Source organism: Tenrec ecaudatus, chromosome 7 (assembly GCF_050624435.1).
Source record: "Tenrec ecaudatus isolate mTenEca1 chromosome 7, mTenEca1.hap1, whole genome shotgun sequence".
Lineage (NCBI taxonomy): Eukaryota > Metazoa > Chordata > Mammalia > Afrosoricida > Tenrecidae > Tenrec > Tenrec ecaudatus.
Window position 1 is genome coordinate 19,508,064 of NC_134536.1, and position 22,308 is coordinate 19,530,371.

At 48.5% G+C, this 22,308-nt stretch overlaps 1 protein-coding gene across 6 annotated transcripts in view; it reads right to left on the minus strand.

Moving 5' to 3' along the window:
• The window catches only part of SASH1 (SAM and SH3 domain containing 1), a 373,743-nt gene that overhangs the window by 136,357 nt on the left and 215,078 nt on the right, over positions 1–22,308 (minus strand). For all 6 annotated transcript variants that reach the window (XM_075554412.1, XM_075554411.1, XM_075554414.1 and 3 more), the window contains exon 2: positions 9,821–9,949. In XM_075554412.1, the coding sequence (XP_075410527.1) occupies positions 9,821–9,949 (129 nt within the window). The remainder of the gene's footprint in view (positions 1–9,820; positions 9,950–22,308) is intronic.

Genomic DNA, 22,308 nt, shown 5'->3' on the forward strand with positions numbered 1-22,308 from the left:
TCGGGGAAGGCTAGTTGCTGGAAACAGACATCATGTTTGGTGATGGAAGAGGAGATGAGTCCTCAGGGAGACAAATGGACACACTAGCCACATCCCAGGGGGCTTCAAAAAGTTCATGGAAAAATACTATTAAAAGGCAATGGAATTTTCCCACAAACTTTCTGAAGCCCCAACCCACCCAATTGATAGCCATAGGTCAGACTTGCTTCCATGCCCACTAGAAACACACTCCTTGAAATTCTGTCTCACTTCCAGGCCATTCTGTCTCTTATTAGCAACAAATTAACATTTTAAGCAGCCGTCATTAGCTTAGGAGTTCTGTGGCCCAGTGGAGATGCATTGGTCTGTGATTGACAAGGTCCGTTCCTAGGGAGAAGGATAGGCTTTCTACTCCTGTGAACAGGGGGCAGCTCTACCCTGTTCTACTGGGTCACTATGCATGGGCATTCACTCAATGGCAGACTGGGCTTTCTACTCCCGTAAACAGTTACGGTCTTGAAACGCACGGGGGCCGCGGTGTGTCAGTGTTGACTCCATAGCAGTTTGGTTAAGGGTAGGCATGACGTGTGAATGCGTCAACCTGCAAATGCAGTGAAAACACCTAGGTACAAGTGTCGCATTTGTGTCTCGAGCAAGACCCCACTTTGCTCCCCAGGCCTCAGGCATGCTTTGTTTCATTAACGTCAACAAGCACAAACCCTTCGGTTGGATGCTCAAGAGCAAACACAGAAAAAGACGCTGGAGTTGTGAATCCAAATGGGAAACATCTGATCAGGGCCAGCACGGAGAAGCCATCTGCTGGGCCCCTGCAATCCCAAAGGCGGTGGCAATGTGTCAGTCTTTCATAAAGAGCCTTACTTATGATTCAGTCATAAGTGGCAGGGCCACTGAGTAGACTTTGGCTCATAATAACCCTGGTACAGTCTTGCAACCCCACAAGGGGTCGATGTAAGTCTGGATCAACTCGATGGCAGCAACTTTGGTTGGTGTGGTGAGAACATCAATTCAGGCAATAAAGACATGCGCATACAGACCCAATAGCCTAGTTGGGGTACCCCAGCACCGCCAACAATGGGATTGGGTGTCTGATGAGGATTGTTAATGTGTCAGGGAGGAGTTGGAACAGAGGAAAGTGTTGCCGTCTGGTTTAAGATGAAATGCTGCAGTATACTTTGGCATCATGCATACAAACCCCACTGCAGAATCTAGGGTAACCTCATTCTTGCCTGTCTCAGGCTGCAATCCAAACAGCAGCAGTACCCCAAGGCACACTGACGTGGTTAGCTGTTGACTCCCAGCGACCCCAGGCACACTGTGACCCATATGGTTTCCATGGCTGGTTTTCAGTAGCGGGTTGCCAGGCCTTTCTTCCTAGTCCACTTAGTCAGAAAGCTCTTCCTGAAACCTGCCTGGCATCGGCGCACTATGCAAGCCTCCACTGACACACATAGGTGGTGGTAGTGTAGGCGTGCTTTGGCAGGGGTGTAAAACAAAGCCACTCTCCATCTCACTGCCATCAAATGCATGCTGACTCACAGTGACCCAGTAAGACAGTGCAGCACGGCGCCTGTGGGTTTCTGAGTCTGTAACTTTTTATGGGAGTAGAAATCCTCATCTTTCTCCTGCAGAGCAGCTGGTGGTTTCGAACTACTGACCTTGTAAGCAGTAGCCCAAGTCATCACCCACTATGCCACCAGGCTCCCCTTCTGTACACCTTAGTGTTGCTATATCTCAAGGCCATAAGTTTGTGGTGGCCTTGACCTATTCAGGAAGGTGGAGGCAACCCATTCTCATAATAACTTAAATATTCTGGGACCTCAGGTGGGTGAGAAACCTGTATTACACAGCCCATTTTTAAAAAATCCATTGAAAACAAAGCCTCACAGACTGGGCTTTGTGTGCTTATCTGCATGGAGCCACAAGCAAAACAAGGCCTGGTCCTCTTGACTCGGCCAGCCCGCTCTTGTGAAAGGGCTAGGGTGTGTGTTCTGTCTTGTGAATGGCCATGCCCCAGAACCACATTCTTGGAGCTCAATAATAAATAATCCAGGGTCTCTAAGAGAACAGCAAGTCTCTCTCTCTTCCCAGAAGTTAGACTCCACGTTCTGGACACAGGGAACATCTGAAGGCCACACAGTCGCGCTCTCCAGCTGACCTTTGGGCCAGCAGGGACCTCTGCTTTCAGATAGTCCTCAGAGTCCGCTCTGGCCCGAGGGTGGGTACAGCGTGCCTCCTCCTCACGGTGAGGCCTGGGCATCACCTCGCCCTGGCAGCATCCCCGGCATTTCTAAACCAGGTCAGGGGCCCTCTTCAGCATTCCTGCACAGCCTTTCAATAGAATGTTTACTGTGCTCATGCCCCAGTTAAATATTGACCTTGCTGGGGAGAAAACAAATCTCAAGACAGAGAAACAGCCCAGCTATTGGCTTGAGACTGGATACATGTTTATAAAATCCTCACAAACCTGAGTAGGTTGAAACACTGAGCGCCTGTAACACTGAGCAAACACTGAGCGCCTGTAACTGAGCGCCTGTAACACTGAGCAAACACTGAGCGCCTGTAATGTGCTGCGCTCTATACTCGAAGTGAGCAAAGCCCAAAGACCCCAAAGCCCCTCAAACCAGGCCTGCCTGAGAAGGGGTCCGGTGTTTTTCCAGGATGAGAGATGAGGTCCAGGTCATAGGGTGTACCCCTTTGACAAAAATTGTACAGAGTTGGGCATTTCAGAGAATGTAACATTTCCGTCAAAGATAGAACTGTAAGAGAGCTATAATCTTAAGTCCCCCAGTGGAAGGGGCTATTTTAGATGAAACAGGAATAGCAGAAAGCTGGTACCTGTTGAAGCTGGTAATCAGCCAAGAGTATTCTTTAGGTAATTGTATATATTTACATAGGATGCTCCAATAGCTCAATGGGTTACACACTGAGCTGTCAACTGCACAGTCAGCAGTTCAAATGCACCCGATGCTCCAAGGGAGAAAGATGAGGCTTTCTGCTCCCACCAAGACTCCCAGCTTCAGAAACCCTCAGAGGCAGTTCAAATCTGTCCTATAAAGTCTCGGTGATTTGCCTTGAAGGATGTTTAAAATGTCTGAGACTATAAAGCTAGGTTAAAAACAAAAACAAATTCCTTGTGTCCACTGTCATCCATACGAAGGAAGCATGACCGAGATGCTCATGACGCTGGGGCGTGATGACAGTGTTACTGAAAGAAAGAAGGAGGGAAGGACAAAGAACTGAGAGTTGCTGGTCACTGGTAATGCCCCAGGTATTTCGTATGCCATCTCTCATTTAATCCTCATTGCAATGGCTTTAGGAGATATCTGCCCTCATCTTATAAATGGAGATGCTGGGGCTTGGAGAAATTACGTAACTGCCAAACCCACTCTTTCTACCAGTGTGCCTCACACCCTTTTTCCAGCTGCAGCGAGCCCGGGGGCTAGAACTCTGGTTTGGGGTGTGGGCATTATTAGAACCTAAAGGAGCCCCACGAATATCTACTGGTCGTGGTGGTCACTACTCTAATGGCTGGCGACTTAGCCTGGATCTGCATTCGGAAAGACAGATGATTAAAACTGCAAGCAACCTTACAAAGGGCCCAGATTTACTCCTGGACCATCAGCAGTGGTTCTGGTGACAGGACGCAGTGTTAGACTCGGCCCACCACCCTCCCTCCTCCTTGGACATAGAGCCATGAGTGATGAGCTGGCACGGGGCCCCGGTGGGGCTGTGGCATTTGGTTTATTGGCCACCAGCAGTGCACAGGCCTGCGAGTGGAGGCCTCTGTTAGCTCTGCCCCACATGGGGGGAGGGAGAAAACGTGTTTCTTGCTGACAGAGTCAGTTCCACAGAGGCTGAGGAGGCTGACACTGCCAGTAATAAGCGGCCACCTTGAGAGTGTCCCTGTGCTGGCCGCCGTGTCATGGTGACAGATGTCAGACTTAGCACCGCTAGCCATGGGCCCATTATGGACTTGGAAAGCGGCTGTCACTTCCGATGGCAGCTTTGCCCGGCCAGAGGCACACAGTGCCAAATGTGTGGCAGGATGGGCCACTTCCCTGCTGCTCACAGCACTCATGTCCCGGACCCCAGCAGAGGCGACGGACAGCTCCAAGTTCTACAGGGCCCATTTGGTGCTAAATAAATGCTCTCGCCATGCTCATGAATCTGCATCAGAGCCCAGGTTTATACTGCCCAGTTTTTACCCATCTGCACTCTTTGCTGCCTCCATCTGAACTCTCTGGCCTCCGAGATGCTTTTTCAAATGCTCTGTCCCAGTGAGGAGCCGGTGATTAGATTCTAGAGGGGAGCTTGATAGCAGAGTCCAGAAAGTGAATCACTGACAGAATGATCAGACCTTTATCTTCCAGGGTTAAGTCAAGCATCTCGATGGACCATCTTTTGTTTCTTTGGTTTTTCGCGTTAGCACGCACACACTTAGCTCTTCAAAGCCATGCTTCTCTGACTTGTAAAAGTACCACACAAACATCTACAGAATTCACTCTATCCCAGTGGTTTTCAACCTATAGGTCACAACCCCTTTGGGGGTCGAATGACCCTTTCACAGGGGTCGCCCCATTCATAACAGTAGCAAAACAACAGTGATGAAGTAGCAACGAAAATAATTGTATGGTTGGGTGGGGGGGGGGGAGTCACCACCACATGAGGAACGGTAATGAAAGGGTTACGGCATCAGGAAGGTTGAGAACCACTGCCCTATAAAATATTCCCTTACTTCCCCAAATTCACCTAGAAATCTGACAAAGCTGTAAGTTTTTCCCACACTCAAGGCTGTCTTCTAAATCACAGCCTCTCGAGCTATGGGTGGGGCCCCACATGGACACTCTCACTAGAACGAGGGGGTTGTGAAAACTTTGGCAGCAGTGAAAGGTTTTTGAGCTTGCAATGACCAAGAATGGATTCAGAATCAAGCACGCCATGACTCCGAGTTAGCTCTGGCAGCCCTCACCTATGCTGCACATTTCTTGGGCAAAGAGGGGGTGGTGCATGGAAAATGTTTAAGAAGCCCCGTTCTAAAGGACGTTTGCTTCAGCACATGGAACAAACAGAAGCTCCATTTTGCCCAGTTTCCTTTCCAAGTGGAAAGGAAATGGAAGGTGTTAGGTTTCTAATAAGTCACTATTTCCCCTACAGTGTGAGCTCTGTCTTGGAAGAAGTATGGTCAGAGGGCTCCTTAGAGGCAAGGATGGCATGACTTCCTCTTACCCACGTGGACCTGTTGTCAGGAGAGACCAGTCCCTGGAGCAGGACATCATGGTTTGGTAAAGCGAAGGGGCAGCAGAAGCGAGGAAGGCCCTTGATGAGCGGGCGGCACCGCGGCTGCTGCCATGGCTGACTCAGGTACTGTAACCAGTGTGAGGATGGCATGGGACCTCTCAGGGTTTCAGGGAGCTGTGCCATAGCAGCCACATTTGGTTATTGTCTTGGGTCCCAGTGCTGTTATAACCGAAAACTGGCATCTCTTTACTCACACACCGAAAGAAGGGGACCAGGGGTCAGAACTCAGGGCACTGGCTCTAGAAGGAAGGCAGGGTCTCTGTGTGGCGCTTCAGGGGAGGGCTGTGGTTTTTCAACCCTGTTTCTCAGCTCCGTGCAGTTCTCCATGTGGCTGGCGTCTCACGTGCCCACTTCCGCTCCCTTCTCGGTGTCTCCACTGCTCTCGTTCTCTCTCCCAGCCATTGGTGTCCAACACTTGCTACCCCGGCCTCTTCTCAAGCAAAGAAAGCCCATTCCCAAATAGGATTGCAGTCAATGATCTAAGAGTTAGTATGACAACACACAAGTGGGGTGTGGGGTGGGGACACAGTTCAACCCCAACAAGTCATTTTTCTCCCAAAGTCGGCTTACCACCCTAGAGAGTCTGGTAGAGTGGAACTCACAGCGAGCAACCCGACGGAACAGAGTTGAGCTGCCACACGGGGTTTGCAAGGCTGTGATCTTGACGGAAGCAGACAGCTACCCCTTTCTCCAGCAGAACAGCCGGTGGGTCTGAACTTCTGACCTTGTGCAGCTCAAACGCCACTCGTACACCATAGCATCACACTCACTGCCTCTGTAAGCAGTCACCTTACAACCTATTACATGTGAACGTCTAGACTCCAGGACCAGGTAAAAGACAGGGGACTCGCACAGCACCCAGCCAATGCTTCAGTCGGAGGAGGGTTCCCCTTCCCGGGGTAGCCTGTGTGTAATTCCATACAAAGGGAACTGGAATGGCCCGGGCTGGGGTCCTACTTAGCTCACATCAGCAAATTCTAAAGAACAAACAGTCGAGTGCCCAGCCTGGCTCAAATTAGTCCCCATCGATTTTTCCCACTGCCCAACTGTCTAACACCTTGGACGGGAACTAATTAAGCACATGTGGTGTTTCTCTGCCCAGAGTGTCTCTTGCAGCCCTGTAACATAGCACACAAAATTAGGTCCATCTGTCTAAGCAGGCAGGAGCCCCAGTGGCACACTGGTTACATGTTGAGCTGGAGGCCGCAGGTCAGCAGTTCAAAACCATGCTCCTTGGGAGAAAGATGAAGCATTCTACTCCCATAATGAGTTACAGTCTCAGAAGCCCACAGGGGCAGTTCTACCCTGTCCTTAAAGGGTTGCTGTCATTGGGCCTCCACTCAAGCACTTACTCAATGCAAGAACACTTTTTTTTCTATTAAATTGGCATTCCAGGATGCACATCTTCCCAACATGATTGCTGAAGAAAAATGTGTGCATATGCAACTGTGGTGAAGAAAGCTGATGGTGCCCGGCTATCAAAAGATATAGTGTCTGGGGTCTTAAAGGCCCAAAGATAAACAAGTGGCCATCTAGTTCAGAAGCAACAAAGCCCACATGGAAGAAGCAAACTAGCCTGTGTGACCATGAGATGTCAAAGGGATCAGGTATCAGACATCAAGGAACAAAAAATCATATCACTGAAAATGTGGGTGAGTGCAGAATGGAGACTCAAAACCCAATGGTAGCCAACCGGACACCCCTTACTGAAGGGTTGTGGGGAGGAAATGAGTCAGTCAGGGTGCATGGTAGCAACGATGAAACATATAACTTTCCTCTACTTCTTAAACGCTTCCCTCCACACACACCCCCCCCCACTATCATGATACCAATTCTGCCTTACGAATCTGGCTAGACCAGAGGATGTACATAGGTACAGATAGCAACTGGAAACACAGGGAATCCAGGAGAGATGACTCCTTCAGGACCAGTGGTGAGAGTGGCGGTGCCTGGAGGGTGGAGAGAATATGGGGTAGAAAGGGGGGACTGATTATAAGAATCTACGTATAGCCTCCTCCCTGGGGGATGGATAGCAGAGAAGAGGATGGGAGGAGGGGAGAGATTAGACAGTGTAACATATGAAAAAATAATCTATCAATGATGAAGGGTTCATGAGGTAGGAGGGAATGGAGAGGGAGGGGGAAAATAAGCAGCAGATATTAAGGGCTCAAGTAGAAGGCAAATGTTTTGAGAATGATGATGGCAACAGATGTGCATGTTCTTGACGCATTGTATGAGCCCCCAATAAAATGATTAAATAAATAAATTGATTACTAAATTAATAAACAATAAAATGTTTTAATTTTAAAAGATATCTGAGCATATTTATGGTCAATAATAAGATGTGACCTGTCAAGTAAAAATTTGCATCTTTGAAAACTTATAGCTGCCATCATGAAATTGACAGTTTCCCAATGCATAGTGAATTTTCTGAAGAAATCAGAAAATCAAATGCAATTTTTAAAATATTTGTAGTGAAATGGTTCAACATTTAAAAGATCTGTGTTAAGTCAGTAAATGTTATTTCCAAATGACTGATGTATGGTGGTACAAAATCACAAAAAGATCTCTTCAAAGTGTACGATGAAAAAAACAATGGATTCTAATTTAACAAAGGATGAACATGTGAAAAGCATATAAGATTTCATATTTTACTTTACATCTCATCTTTAAGAAATGAACATGTGTCAAATTTTGCTGTAGAATAAAAGAGGAATATTACAATTATTTGGAAAAGCCAAAAAAAAAAAAAGTTGCTGTCAACCAGAATCAACTCAAAGGCAGGGAGTCTTTGAGAGAAACACTAGGCAAAGGCATAGAGAACAAAGTAGATGAGAGGTCATCAGGGCCTCGGTGGAAGTGGAAAGCGCTCTGGAGGCACAGTGGTTACAGATTCAGCTGCTAACCGCAGGGTCCACAGTTCAAAAGCACCCGCTGCTCTTTGGGAGAAAGATGGGGCTTTTGTACTCCCATGAAGAGTTACAGTCTTGATGGCAAGAAATGTACAAATGTGCTTGACACAATTGATGTGTGGATTGTTATAAGAGCTGTAAGAGTCCTCCCAATAAAATGATCTTAAAAAAATAATAACACTGGAGAGGGGGAGCAAGAAATGGGGAGCTGGCATCAGGGGCTCAAGTGGGAAGAGAATGCTTTGAAAATGATGATGGCGGCATAAACGCAAATATGCTTGACACTGGAGGAAAGTATGGATTGTGATAGAGATGCAAGAGCCCCCAATAAAAGTATTTAAAGTAATAATAATAAAGACTGAAAAACAATGGGAAAAAAAACAAAAGAAAATACAAAAAAAAAATCAAAGAGTTACAGTCTCGGAAACTCCTGTGGGCAGTTGTAGCCGGCCCTGACTCAATGGCAAAGAGCATGAAGGAAAGAGCAGGAAATCACAGTGCGAAGGGGTACTGGCCTTCTGTCTGGGGATGATTAAAACACTTTAGAAATGGTACCCTGTGAATTAATGTCATGAACCAACTGGACTCTTAAGATGATTAAAGTGGTCACTGTTATGTTCCATAGATTGGCGTTACATAGCATTATCAAAATTGCCACACAAAAGGATGCAGTTTCGTATTGCAGTGGCCGGCCTGCTGCAATCTTGTTAAAGAAAAATATGTTTTCATTAACTGTACCCCACAAGAGAGTCGCCTTCATCTGAACTGAGCCCCAAAGTCTTAGACCACATGAGGTTTCTTTCTGGAAAGGAAGGCAAGAGCCCTGCTGCCATCCTCACAGGCCAGGCGACATAGTTCCAGGCAGAGGCCCCTGGCAACTGGGACCCCATGTGGCTGCTTGCACCAGGCTGCCAGGCTCCAGGGACGATGGCTTTGTGCCCCAACTCCAACTGATACTTCTCAGCCTGGATCTACTGGTCACACAATCACCGATTTTGGGGGACAGTAAATTGATGCGCAAAGAGGAAAGAGAACCCTTTCACATTTGACTATCAGAATTTTTACCCACTGATGACTCTTTCTTCTTACTTTTCATCCTCCCTCCCTTCCTTCTGCATGCCCCTCTGCCCACCTTGCCATCCATCCATCCATCCATCTATCCATCCATCCATTCATCCAACCAACCATCCACCCATCTAACCGCCTAACTAGGCCTGAACTGCTGGTACAAAATGCCAAAAAAAACAATACTGCCACCTGTGGGGCCAGAATCAGGACAGTGTAATAAACAGCAGCCAGTATCATCAACACCCTGGTTCCTCAAGTTAAAAACAAGGAAAATTAAAATTCCATCTTTCAACACATGCAGAGATTTGATCCTACGGCTCTAGGCAGGATCCATTCTATTTGCTGCCTGCAGAACCAGATGGATCCTTGGGGACTTGATGTCTTCAGCCCAGCCTGGTGCAGCAGGAGCCCACAAACAGACACCCCACATACAGCTAGAACCCTTAGAAGGATGGGGGGAGAGGAGGAGAAGGGGGGGCAGGGAGGGGGTGGGTGGGAGGTGTTTGACCCAGAGTGTAACAGGCCCGGATATGTCCACTCACCACTTCCAGGTCCTGGGACACCCTCCGCTTCCGCAGCTCCTCCATCCGCTCGCACACGTCCGAGAAGCAGGTATTATAATAGTCTGCATACTGCTGGGCCAAGTCGTCGATGTTTCCCAGCGAGCCGTCCTGCAGGGGGAGAGGAAAAGTAAGGTCATCAGCCCACTCTGGAGCTCTCTGTCTCTATCCCTGAGGCAGAGTTTACTGAATAAGAGACCCATTCAGACTCCTGGCCATGATGGTGTGCGTCAGGACTGAGCACCACACCAAAAAAATTCCTGCCCCTGAGTCACTTCCAGGCTCAGTGACCCCACAGGTCAAGGAAGAAGAGCCTGGTGGGTTTTGAAGCTGTACCTCTTTCCGGAAGCAGAAAGCCTCCTCTTTCTCCCTCAGAGAGGCTGCTAGTTTCGAACTGCTGGCCTTGCAGGTAGCAGCCCTACAGGAACCCACTGTGCGACCAGGTTCCTCTGTGAGTGCCACAGGGCTTTTGCTTTTCAAAATAGTTTTGTTGGCATATAATTCATATATCATGCACTCTAACTGTTCAGTCCTATTAAGAATTGTGCAATCACCACGGTCCATTTCAGAAGCTTTTCTTCTTTCTCCAACTCATTGTCATTAGCTCCCCAGCCTTACCCCACCCCCACATTCCCTGCCATGCCCATAGATAATTGTTAATCCAGATTCACAATCTATAGATTTCCCTATTCTGGATTTCATATACAGAAAATCATATAAAACATACACAGGAGACAAATGAGAAACAATCCAACAACAATTGGTTATATCTCCACAGGGAAATAGGGACCAGACTTCAACCCAGTGTCCCAAGGTGTGAATGAAACATTCCGCCGTGGAGTAGGGAACCAGTGGAGAGGTCTGGGGGGCTGGCCCCAGTACCAAATACTAAGTATTTGGCCCTCCCTGCAGAAGAATTTATTTCAAAGGACTGCATTGAATCTGCAGCTCCGGGAGAGGGACATATCTTATCAGAGCACACAGGAGCAGATGAAGGGGGAGTAGGAGAGAGTGGAACACATCCTGGCCCACCAGGCCTTGAGGACAATGACCCCAATTAGAGCAGCCAGTCCACAGAGAGGACCACATGGCCAGCTCCACTATGAGACATGACGTCCATCACTGACCCATGGCCCTGCGGGGGACAGCACCAGAGACACAGTGTGGGAATTGTGCCCGACCTGATCCCATCACACCAAGGCAAGGCACTGGGGGAGTGCAGCAAAACAGCAAGGGAATGGAGCGGCAAGGTACCCAGGGAATGCTGAAGGTGGACTTTGGGGCCAGGGTGTGGTGCCCCAACAGACTAGACTGAAAAACACTCCTAAAGGACAATAAATGATCCTTGAACTAACTACAAGTTTTTCTTTCTTGTGTTTTGTTTTGTTCTTTGTCAGTGGTTTGCTGTTGCTGTTCTGTTGTATATTATTGCTTGGTTTTGCTCTGTCTTCTTTTTGTGCATGTTATTATCTCCGCAGGCCTGTCTAAATAAGGTAGGCTGGATGAACAATCTGGAGAAGAAAACAACGGACCGACAGTTGCGGGGGACATGGGAGAGGGGAAGGTGGGGGGGGGGAGGAAGTGGTGTTAACAAACCCAGGGACAAAGGAGCAACAAGTGATCCAAATTGGTGGTGAGGTCGGTGTGGGAGGCCTGGTAGGGCATGATCAAGGGTAATGTAACCTAGAGGAATTGCTGAAACCCAGGTGGGGACTGAGCATGATAGTGGGACAGGAGGAAAGTCAAGGGAAATAAAGGAAAGAGCTGGGAGGAAAAGGGCATTTTTAGAGGTCTAAAAGACATGTACATATGCAAATATATTTATATATGAAGATGGGGAAATAGATTTATGTGCCTATATTTATAGGTTTAGTATTAAGGTAGCAGAAGGACATTGGGCCTCCGCTCAAGTACTCCCTCAATACAAGAATACTTTCTTCTGTTAAATTGGCATTCTATGATGTCCACCTTCCCAAAACAACCATTGAAGACAAAGAGAGTGAATAAGCAAATGTGATGAAGAAAGCTGATGGTGCACGGCTATCAAAAGATATAGCATCTGGGGTCTTCAAAACTTGAGGGTCAAAAAGCGGCCATCTAGCTCAGAAGCAACAAAGCCCACACCAGCCTGTGTGATCACATGGTTCCAAAGGGATCAGTCATCAGGCATCAAAAGACAAAAAATCATTTCATTGACTGCACACCTCCATGATACAATCACTGAGGACAAATGGGTGCATAAGCAAATGTGGCAAAGAAAGCGGATGTTGCCCGGCTATCAAAAGAGATAGTGTCTGGGGTCTTAAAGGCTTGAAGGTGAACAATCAGTCATCTAGCTGAGAAGCAACAAAGCCCACATGGAAGAAACACACCAGCCTGTATGACCACGAGGTGTCAAAGGGATCAGGTATAAGGTATCATCAGAACAAAAACATCTTACCACAGTGAATGAGGGGGGGAGTACAGAGTGGAGATCCAGAGCCCATTTGTCAGCCACTGGAGATCCCTTTGCAGAGAGGTCTAAGGTAGGTGATGAGTCCCGTCAGGATGCGATGTAGCAACGATGAAAAATACAACTTTTCTCTAGTTCCTAAATGCCCTCCCCCCCCCCTGACTATCATGATCCGAATACTACCTTGCAAGTGTGACTAGACCAGAGGATGTACACTGATACAAATAGGAACTGGAAACACAGGGAATCCAAGGCAGACGATACCTTCAGGACCAGCGGTGTGAGTGGTGATACTGGGAGGGTAGAGAGAGTGGGTTGGAAAGAGGGAACGGATTACACGGATCTATATGTGACCTCCTCCGTGGGGGATGGACAATAGAAAAGTGGGTGAAGGGAGACGTCAGACATGGCAAGATATGACAAAATAATAACTTATAAATTATCAAGGGTTCATGGGGGTGGGGGGATGAGGACTGATGCCAGGGGCTTAAGTGGAGAGCAAGTGCTTTGAGAATGATGAGGGCAATCGATGTACAGATGTGCTTTACACAATTGATGTATGTATGGATTGCAATAAGAGTTGTATGAGTCCCTAATAAAACGATTAAAAAAATGACCAAACAAAACAGAGGAAAACCTCAGTCTAAAAGAGAGTAGAAAATGTGTAAAACAGAAGCGAGTTCTAAATGGATCAAAAGGGAGATCAAGTGATACGGTATTGCATTCCCCCTAACTACAGCCGTCCTAATCGGCTTTACGATGCTCTCTGTCCGATAACAAAGCTGTGGTCAGAGGGGATGCACCCGCGGCTTGATCCGTCCGCAAGGGGACCTGGTGAATGGAGTACGAGCTTCAGTGTCATGCACAGCCTTCTGCAAACTGGGCGTTCAGAAGCTAAGCTCTGGTGCTCGGAGCCACAGTCCTGTGCTCATGGAAGCAGCAGTCAGGAGACCGAATGACACATTTCAGTCGGCAAATCTGCTACACGATCTTTTGACAGTGTCGAAAAGCAAGGGTGTTACTGTGAGCACTAAGATATGCCTGACTCAGCCATGGTATTTTCAACTGCCTCAGGTGCCATGAATGAGGAAGACTGAAGAAAAAGCGATGCATTTGAATTCTGGTGCCGAGGAAGAATATAGAAAGTAATGTATGAACGACCAAAAGAGCCAACAGATCTGTCTTGAAAGAAGGTCAGCTAGAATGCTCCTGAGAGGCGAGGGTGATGAACTTCTTGTCTCAGGTACTTGGGACAAGGTTGTCAGGAGAGATCAGTCCCGGGAGAAGACCGTCATGCTTGGTCAAGGGGAGGGGCAGTGGGAAAGAGGAAGGCCCTTGAAGAGGTGAACTGACATCGTGGCTACAACGGTGAGGATGGCACAGCACCAGGGAACGTTTCGCTCTGCGACATGGTGGCTGTAATTTGGAACGGATTCGATTGCACCAAACGACAGCAACCACCATCATGCCCTCCTTCCGATCTGGATTTTATTACTTATAATCTATGGATCACAGGCTGGTGTGCTCCTTCCATGTGCACTTAGTTGACGCACCCACAGGATTTTCAGCGGCTGAGTTTTCTAGGCCTTATCAGAAAGCTAAGAAGGTGTGGCTTTCAGGCAGGTCGTGGGCCCGGCTTCCTTGTTTGTTAGCATCGCATCTTGGGGCAGTCAGTCAACTTTGCTACCGTTTGCCCATCTATACTGTCAGGAAGACAACAGGTCCTGTCTCTGAGGGCCTGAGAACTGCAGGGCCTCCACATAAAATGAAACACTTACATCCCACGACCCAGTCTGTTCACACTGAATTATTACCATTTGCACGAGTTATGATTATGGAAGAGTCCCTGGGTGGTAGAAAAGTTAAGGCCCTGGAAGTCTGAGTCTACCAGAGGAGGCTCAGAAGAAAAACCTGGCGACTCGGGGCCCAGAGTGAGTCTTCAGAAGGAGCTCTTCCTGTTGCCCGTAGGTTCATTGTGAGTCAAAACTGAGCAGATGGCACCAAACATAAAAAGCAATACCTCACAGTGAAGAATGTTACATTAATGCACAGGGGCTTCAAAAAGTTTGCGGAAAAGTGACAGTATCTTTCCATTGTCATTCTCCACTTTCTGAAGCCCCCTTGGGTGGGTGAACCACTTTGACCTTGGCCAGCTCCTGGCACACCTAGCTCAAGGTGAGTGTTCGAAACTATTCAGCTAACAGTCACCTCAGGCTTACATGTCCTCCTACAGCCCCCTTCCAGGAGCGTCTCATCCTAAATGTACGTCTGATCACACACACACACACACACACACACACACACACACACACCACATGTCTGCCTGCAGGTGGCGCCTTAACTAATTGCTCTTGAGTTAATTCCAATCCAAGGCCACCCATGTGGGTCAGAGCACTGGGCTGCATGGGTGCTTGATGGCTGTGCTTCCAACGACCTTCCAGGTGAACTTGAACCTTTAGCAACCAAGCAAGTAAATCCTTTACACCCTCCGGGCCTGGGTGCCCAAAGTGATGACACGGTGCTGTGCACATTTGGAAAGAGAAGAGATTTCGTCCATCAATCATGGAATTGGCGGGGGGAGGGGAGTGGCAAGGAAAACTCCCCTTTTTTAATCTCTCGCCATGTCCTCTCTGAGTTACGAATAAGTGATTTTGCCAGGACAATCAAAAGAAAACTCGGAGGCAGCTGAAAACATTGTGCACACATTTTACACAGAACAGAGTGCCCACCAGCATCACTGTGAGCACATCGCCCCGAGCCATGGCTGCCGACCATGACAAAGCAGCTGGTTTCTCCAGAAGCCTCTCTGCTAAAGACCTCCAGCCTCCTTCCGAAGGCCTGAGTCAGCGAAAGTGAAGCTTCGGCCCTCACTTCTGCATTCCTGAGTTTGCACCAAGGGGAAGAAAGAAACCAAAATTAAAGGGGCTTTTAAAAATTATTTTTTAAGATGTTTCCCACCAGTAAAAGGTCCTCCATTTGAGATCATTAACTCTGAGGCCCTGAAAAGAGCCTGGGACGAGAGGACTCTTCTGAAAGCAATAAGATCTTTGAACGTCTGAACATGTCTGGGCAGCCGCTTCCTTGCAGGGCTGTCTGGCAGGCTGGGCTGGCGGGCCTGATGGAGACCGTGGGCCCCGCCTCCCTTGCCCCACGCTGACTGTCGGGTGGCGATGTTGTTCCGTGCCATCAAGTGGCTCTGGTCCTTGTGCACACAGAAGGAAACACTGCCTGGTCCTGTGCCAGCCTCACAATGGTTCCTGTGCTCGAGTCCAGCGCTGACATCACTGTGCCCATCCATCAAAGGCCTTCCTCACCTTCCCTGCCCCATGGCTTGACCAAGCATGATGTCCTTCTCCAAGGACTGCTCTCTCCTGACAACAGGTCCAAAACACATGACACGAAGCCCTGTCATCCTTGCCTCTAGTAAACACTCTGTCCCTACTTCTTCCAAGACAGGTCAGTCTGTCCTTTTAGCATCCACAGAACTTTCTGTAGTCTTCTTCAGCGCCACCGTTCAAATGCATCGATTCTTCTTCCGTCTTCTTCATTCAATGTCCAACTTTCACATCCATATGAGGCAATTGAAAATATCACGGCTTGGGTCAGGCACACCTTCTGTCCTCAAAGTAACATCCTTGCTTTTCAATACTCTAAAGAGATGTCCAAGAGGAACCCCCCCACCACCACAAAAAAACAAGGGCACCGCAGATGCCTGTGGCTGAGTCCACTAGTCTCTCTTTGGGCTTTGGCTGCCTTTAGTTAAGAAAACACCTTGAAAGGAGAACGATTCTTGGGAGGGAAGAATCAGGCCTGAGTATCTTAGGGTTGGCCTCTGAAAAGCCAGCCAGAGGAATCAAAGTATCAGCCTACGGACTCCTTGGGGGCACAGCATGAAGACTTACAATGCCCCCAGCCCACTTTTCCGTCTCCTCTGCCTCAGCTCAGCTGCCTCTGGCCCAGCTAGCCGCCAACAGAACTTTATAACAGCTGTCAGATTGCCTCTCCCCTCCTTCCATGCCACCTCTACCCAGCTTCCTACAAATAACCCCCCATTGGCCACCCTGACTCCCATTTCCCACCACCTCTGGCCCCACCCCAGGCTCAGCAGAAGCCAACCTGAGTCAGGTTTGAGCCCTGAGGCCTACAGAGAGGTGGGACCTAGGAGCCAGATAGCATCGAACCTATAGCAGCAACTCTCTCTGTTCCCACACACCCCTCCCTTCCCCCAAACCCAGGGAAGGAAGGGAAATTACTAGAGGAAGCTTTAGGAAAGGAGACCTAGCCCACCTGGCATTATCTGTTGGGACCACCAGCTACCACCAACCAGCGCAATGACAAGACAATAACTGGATTCTCAGCTGCCTCGGCCATTTGTGGAAGAGACAGGGCAGCTCGTAGGCAAAGACAAAGTGAGCTTACCGCTAGCCGTCTATTCACCGGGGCATGTTTGCTCACACTGCCAAGAAACACAGCACTCCCACCCGTTTCCTCAAAGATTTTAATCTTCCTAAGCTGGAACCCAGAGCATACATTAACAAAGGGACTCGTGTGCACGCAGGTGTGCGTGCATGAGGTCGTGCGCGTGTGTATGTGTGTGTGTGTGTGTGTTCAAGGAGGAGGAGGAAGCAGGACAAGCAACAAGCAGACCTAGGAACCCATTGTCATGAGTCATAGCTCTGCTCCTGCGGCCACTCCCCAGAGCTGGGGCCCCAGGGAAGAGATCCTGGCAAAGACATCACAGAAGTGTCTGCGGTCTGCCATAAACGTGATGTCCCCTTCTTACAGAAACTTCTGCCTTCATCCATCCGAGAAATGAAACACACCTGCCTTTTGGCCTGTTGTAGGGAGAAAAGACCCCCAGTTCAAATAGATCTTCGAGGCCTACTTACTGGATCTTAAGTAGGGCAAAGCCAGACAAAGACAAACCATCCGAGGGAGGGAGATTCTCAGCACGAGGCCCTGACGGGGTCATAGGATCTGTGGCCACTGGGCCAATGGCAGAAGATGGAAAAGCAAAGAAATGGGTCCCAACGTCCTGACTGGAGGCAGCTCAATTCATCACACAGGTGGAACCTTGGAAGTGGGAAAGGGATCAGGACTGGGACACACCTTGGTTCTGGGGCCCTCTGACTATCTTGGTCTGATACCCCAGTTTCCATTAAGGATGAGCGTGGCCTAGGCCAAGATCCTGAGAAGGAGGTTGCCCACCTTGAGTCTGCTCCCAGGGGAGTGCTAGTGGTCCATGTCCAAACACATTCTCCCTGAGAGTAACTCTCTGGCCGGCTGGTTAATGGGCAGAAAGAACCAGTGGAGGGAAAATGTAAGACCCGGGATACAGCGGCACCTACTGCGCACCTCAGCCTTCTGCAAATCAAGAGCTTAGAATTCAAGCTGGAACCCAGACCAACTTCGACCCATGGCTGCTAACATCTGAATAACTGTGAAGGTATTTCAATGCTCTCCTTGGAGCATGCTATTCTTAAATGGAAATCAACCAATCAGACAGCCTTTATTAACTGCCCGCACCCCACCACACCCCACCCTGCCTTTCTCTCTCTCATACACACAAACACACACACACACACACACACCACTATGAGCCCCAACCTCCAATCATGAATCCTGGCTTTTCTCCAAAAAGACCCACTTCCCCCTTGGTGCACGGCAAAGCCTGTTCACAGATGACAGTTGCCTTGGGCTAATTAAGGAAGAAGGTATCCCTGGAGAAGGCCGTCGTCCTTCAGCCTTGGTAGAGGAAAGACCCTCTGCGATGAACTGGCCAAGTGACCCCAACAACAGGATCAAACACGGCAACAGTTACGTGGGTGGCACAGGACTAGGTAGTGTGGCACTGTCGATGGGTCTCTATGAATTGGCATCGAAGGACAATAACAATTAAGACCAAACGCTCAACTCCAAACTCACTGGTCATCAAGTCCGTTCTGACTCACAGTGACTCCACAGGGCAGAGCAGAACTTCCCCCTTTAGGTTTCCAAATGTTTATCTCTTTACAGACGTACATAGCCTCAGCTTTCAGGGCAGCTTTCAGGGTGGACTCAAACTGCTGACCATGCGCTTAGCAGTTCAGTGTGGAGCCACTGGGAGTCCTGGTGGTGTCGTGCTGTGTGCTGGGCTGTTGGTCTTCGTCTGGGGAACCTCCAGGGACAGTCCTTTTCTGTCCTAGACAGTGGCTCTGAGTCCAGATCGTCTCAATGGTAGTGAGTTTGTTTTTGTTCTTAACATCACTCCTACCCAACCAGGGCTCCTGTACGACTAAGGCTAGCCTAAAAGTTTTTTAAGCAACTCTTTATCTCGTTTGGTTAAAAAAAAAAGTCTTTAACAAAATATACTTTTACCCTCTTTTCTCTCCTGGGAAGGCCTTCCAAACCGAATGCTCTCGCCAGTCCTCCAGTGTCCAAGTGACCCATCTCAGGTGTTCCTTTATCATGAAAGGGGCATTCCCCACTCCGTGCACCCACTTGCGAGCAGCTCCCCAATCAATACTCAGAGGCAAAGAAACTGTATCTACTGCTCGGGAGACAAAAGCCAGCTGTTCCGCTCGGCTCTGGCCAAAGACAACAAACACTTCGCAGGGACCACGGCCATGGCAGTAAGAGCCCTTTCCGCGCGAGGGGCTCAGCAAGTCATCAGTCAGAAGTGGGTGGTGCAGCTGCCTCGATGGTTTCCCAAAGCACTTTCCAGATGTGAATGAAAGCCCCCGAATTAGCACTTTCGTCATCTCCGATGATCTAAATGCCAAGGGAGGCCAAGAACATACGCACTGGGTGTTTGAGAGAAGCCATCCGTCTACGCCATCCTTAATGAAGGATGAAGTGGGGGCGGTGGACCCCGTGATAACCTTTTCCTTACCCGCCCCAAATAAAGGCTTTGATGGGCTCCCTGGTGACCTTTGCATCATTTTAAAATTTTTGTTCTTTTTCCCTCTGCCTCATTGGTATCCAACTTCTTCTTCCTGGAAATAGCTCTGGGCCTGGAGTTAGCTGCCCCGAGGCTCTTGGTGGCCCCATGAACAAGAGAACAAAACGCTGCTACATGGTCCCCATGATCGGCAGCAGAGCACATCCTGGGGACTCAAAGGGTTTTCATTAGCTGCTTTTCAGAAGCTAATCACCAGGCCTTTCTTACTCATCTGTTTTCAGTCTGAATGGTCCCTGACACTTGTTCAGCATCCCAGCAAAGCCCAGCCCACTCTACCTGGGTGGTGGCTGTGAGCAAGATGCTTGGCTGGGGATCACACACAGGCTTCCTGCCTGCGAAGGAAGGAAGATTGCTCCCTGACCCTCCACTGACCTCAGTGAAAATATTTGCCTCCACTTCAAATACCGGCACCGTTCATCAGCAGTTCATTACACGATGCAGGTAATGATGTTTCAAGAGCTGGCTCCGCCTACATCATCTGTCCTCTAGCCTTCCACAGGCCTGGCGCTCAGAAGTCCAGCTCTAATTGCTTAATCAAGATGATCAGCAAAGCACTCGGGAACGTCTCCGCTTAAGGATTGTGTGGTTTCTCGTCCAGAATGTATTACTTAATCAGTTTGACGCCTTTCTTCATTTTCCCCTTTTGGTTCTCATGCAGGAGGCGAAAGCAGTCTCCGTTCAAGTTTAAGAAGAGGGGAAAACCTTATTTCCCCAAAGGAGTTTTCGTTTCTTTAAGTAGGTTGTGAAATCTGAGTCACGTTAGGGCTCTGCAGGAACTTTCCCACCCTGGTCTTTAAGAAAAGGAAAGAGATCCGTGAAGTCAAGTTCTCCTTTCTTTTCTCATTACAGACCCAAGGCAAAGCATCTTTCCTTTACTCCATCCACTCTACTGAGGCCACCCTTCGCCGTGACAGCTGACAGAAGACCAAGCCTGGGTCATCTTCCCACCCAGCCACGGCGCACATTTCTAACGAAACACCCCTTTATGCCACCGCCAAGGGAAACCTAGAGTGGACATGGTATCCAACACTTCAGAAGGGATGCGCTACAGCTGAAAGGAAGACCGTGCGCAATGCACAGTTCTCTCCAGAGCTGGTTTAAAGCAATTTCTAATATGTACCCCAATTCCCCTCTGGCCCCAGGCAGTGCAAAAATTAAAAGTACTAAAACTAAAAGATCCGGACGGTGCCTGTAACATTGCTTTTGTCATTTTAACTGACTTCTACCCACAGATGGCTGGAGGGTCTAGAGCACCTTGGGAAACTGAAGGGACAAAAAGGGGGGAAACAACAATCTGCTCGGAGAATACTAGGAGACACAGGGCCATCTCTTTAGTTGTATGCAGACTGCAGGCAAATTAATGCAAATGAACTGTGGTTTTTCTACTTGCTTGCTATCTATAAAAACAGAGCCCCAAAGGAAAACTTGAATGTGCTGCTCTGGACTTCCCACAGTTGAGAACAGACCCCAGGTTCCTGAAAATAAACACACAGAAGAGAATGTGTCCAAAAGTACTGCTATTAAATCATAGAAACCTTGATTAAACAAAAACATCAAAATAAGAAGCTACTGTTCTTCAAAGGATCCTCGATGTAGGCTGAGATGCTTCAAGAAGGGGTGTTTTCATCTCTCTAGCCTTCCGTGAAGAATTCTGTGCGTTTCTGTCATAAACAGCAGTCTGGGCAACATCAAGGGGCTCAAGTTGTGTTCCTTTGAAATGCTCTCTGAGCTTCGGAAACAAAAAAGATGCCTGAAGGGCCAACATCGGAGCTGTACAGTCGATGGGATAAGGTTTCCCAACGAAATCCTTAAAGAAAAGGAGGTTGCTCTCCTCAAAGGATGAGCAGGTACAACTCTCCTGGCCTTTTCCTCACCAAAGATGTTTCCCATTTTCATAAAAGTTCTTCACAATAAGGCCCCCGTGATCATGTGATGTCCATCAGGAAAAAAAGTCACTATCAAGACCACCCCTTGGAGAACCCCCAGCACCAGTCACCATCACCTCCTGAGTTGGCCTCTCTACTCCCCACGCCCCTCCCAAGCCACTGATGTGATTAGACCCTTTTGTGGAAGGCACTTCGAAGAGACTGAGGCAAGGGTATTGCTGAGAGTACCTGCCTTCCACTGATCACAGAGACCCACGCAAGCATATGTTGTCTGGAAGATATCGCGCATCTCTGAAACGGAACCCTAACAACAGTTCTTTTTTGACTTACTCTCCAATGCTGGTAGCACAGAGGTTCAAATGCATGGCTGCTAGGTGAAAGGCTGGCAGTTCGAATCCACCCAAGGGTTCTAGCGGAGAGACTTGGTGATCTGCTCGTTTCATGACTCCTACCTAGACAATCTAGGGAGGCAGGTAGTTGTATGCTGCCATGTGGTATCCACAAGAGTCTAACCTACCCAGTCGCATACAATAACAACATGCATGTGTGCACACGTGTATGAAATATAGAGGTGCTTTTGTACGGTGCAGTCTGTTAAATCCAAACTCATGGAGACCCTGTGCACAACAGATGGAAACACTGTCATGTCCTGCACCACCCTCACAGTCATTGCTGTTCCAGGCCACTGTTGCAGCTGTTGGGTCAATCCATCTCACTGGGAGTCTTCCTCTTCTTCTCTGACCCTCGACTTTACTAAGCACCACTTCCTTCTTCAGGGACGGGTCCCACCTGATAACACATCCTTAGTATGTGAGAGAAGTCTCGCCATCCTTGCTTGCCAGGAGGGAACACTTTGGCTATACTTCCTCCAAGACAAGAAGTATTCTTTGCCAACGCCATATCTAAATGCATCAGTTCATCCCCAGCCATCCTTCTTCATCGCCAAGCTGTAACTGACATCTTTACTCTTTGATAGTTTTAAGAGGTCTTGTTATGTGGATTTTCCAAACGCAGTATGTGGCTTGTTGTCTTTACTGGTGCATAGGGAAATCTTTGACACCTTTGATTTTTTCCCCTCCATTTTTCATGATGCTATGTATTGGTCCAGTGGTGAAGATTTCTGGGGAGCTGTAATGGAGTCTGCAGGCTGGAGTCTCTGATCTTCATCAGTGAGTGTGCCAAGTCCTCTTCA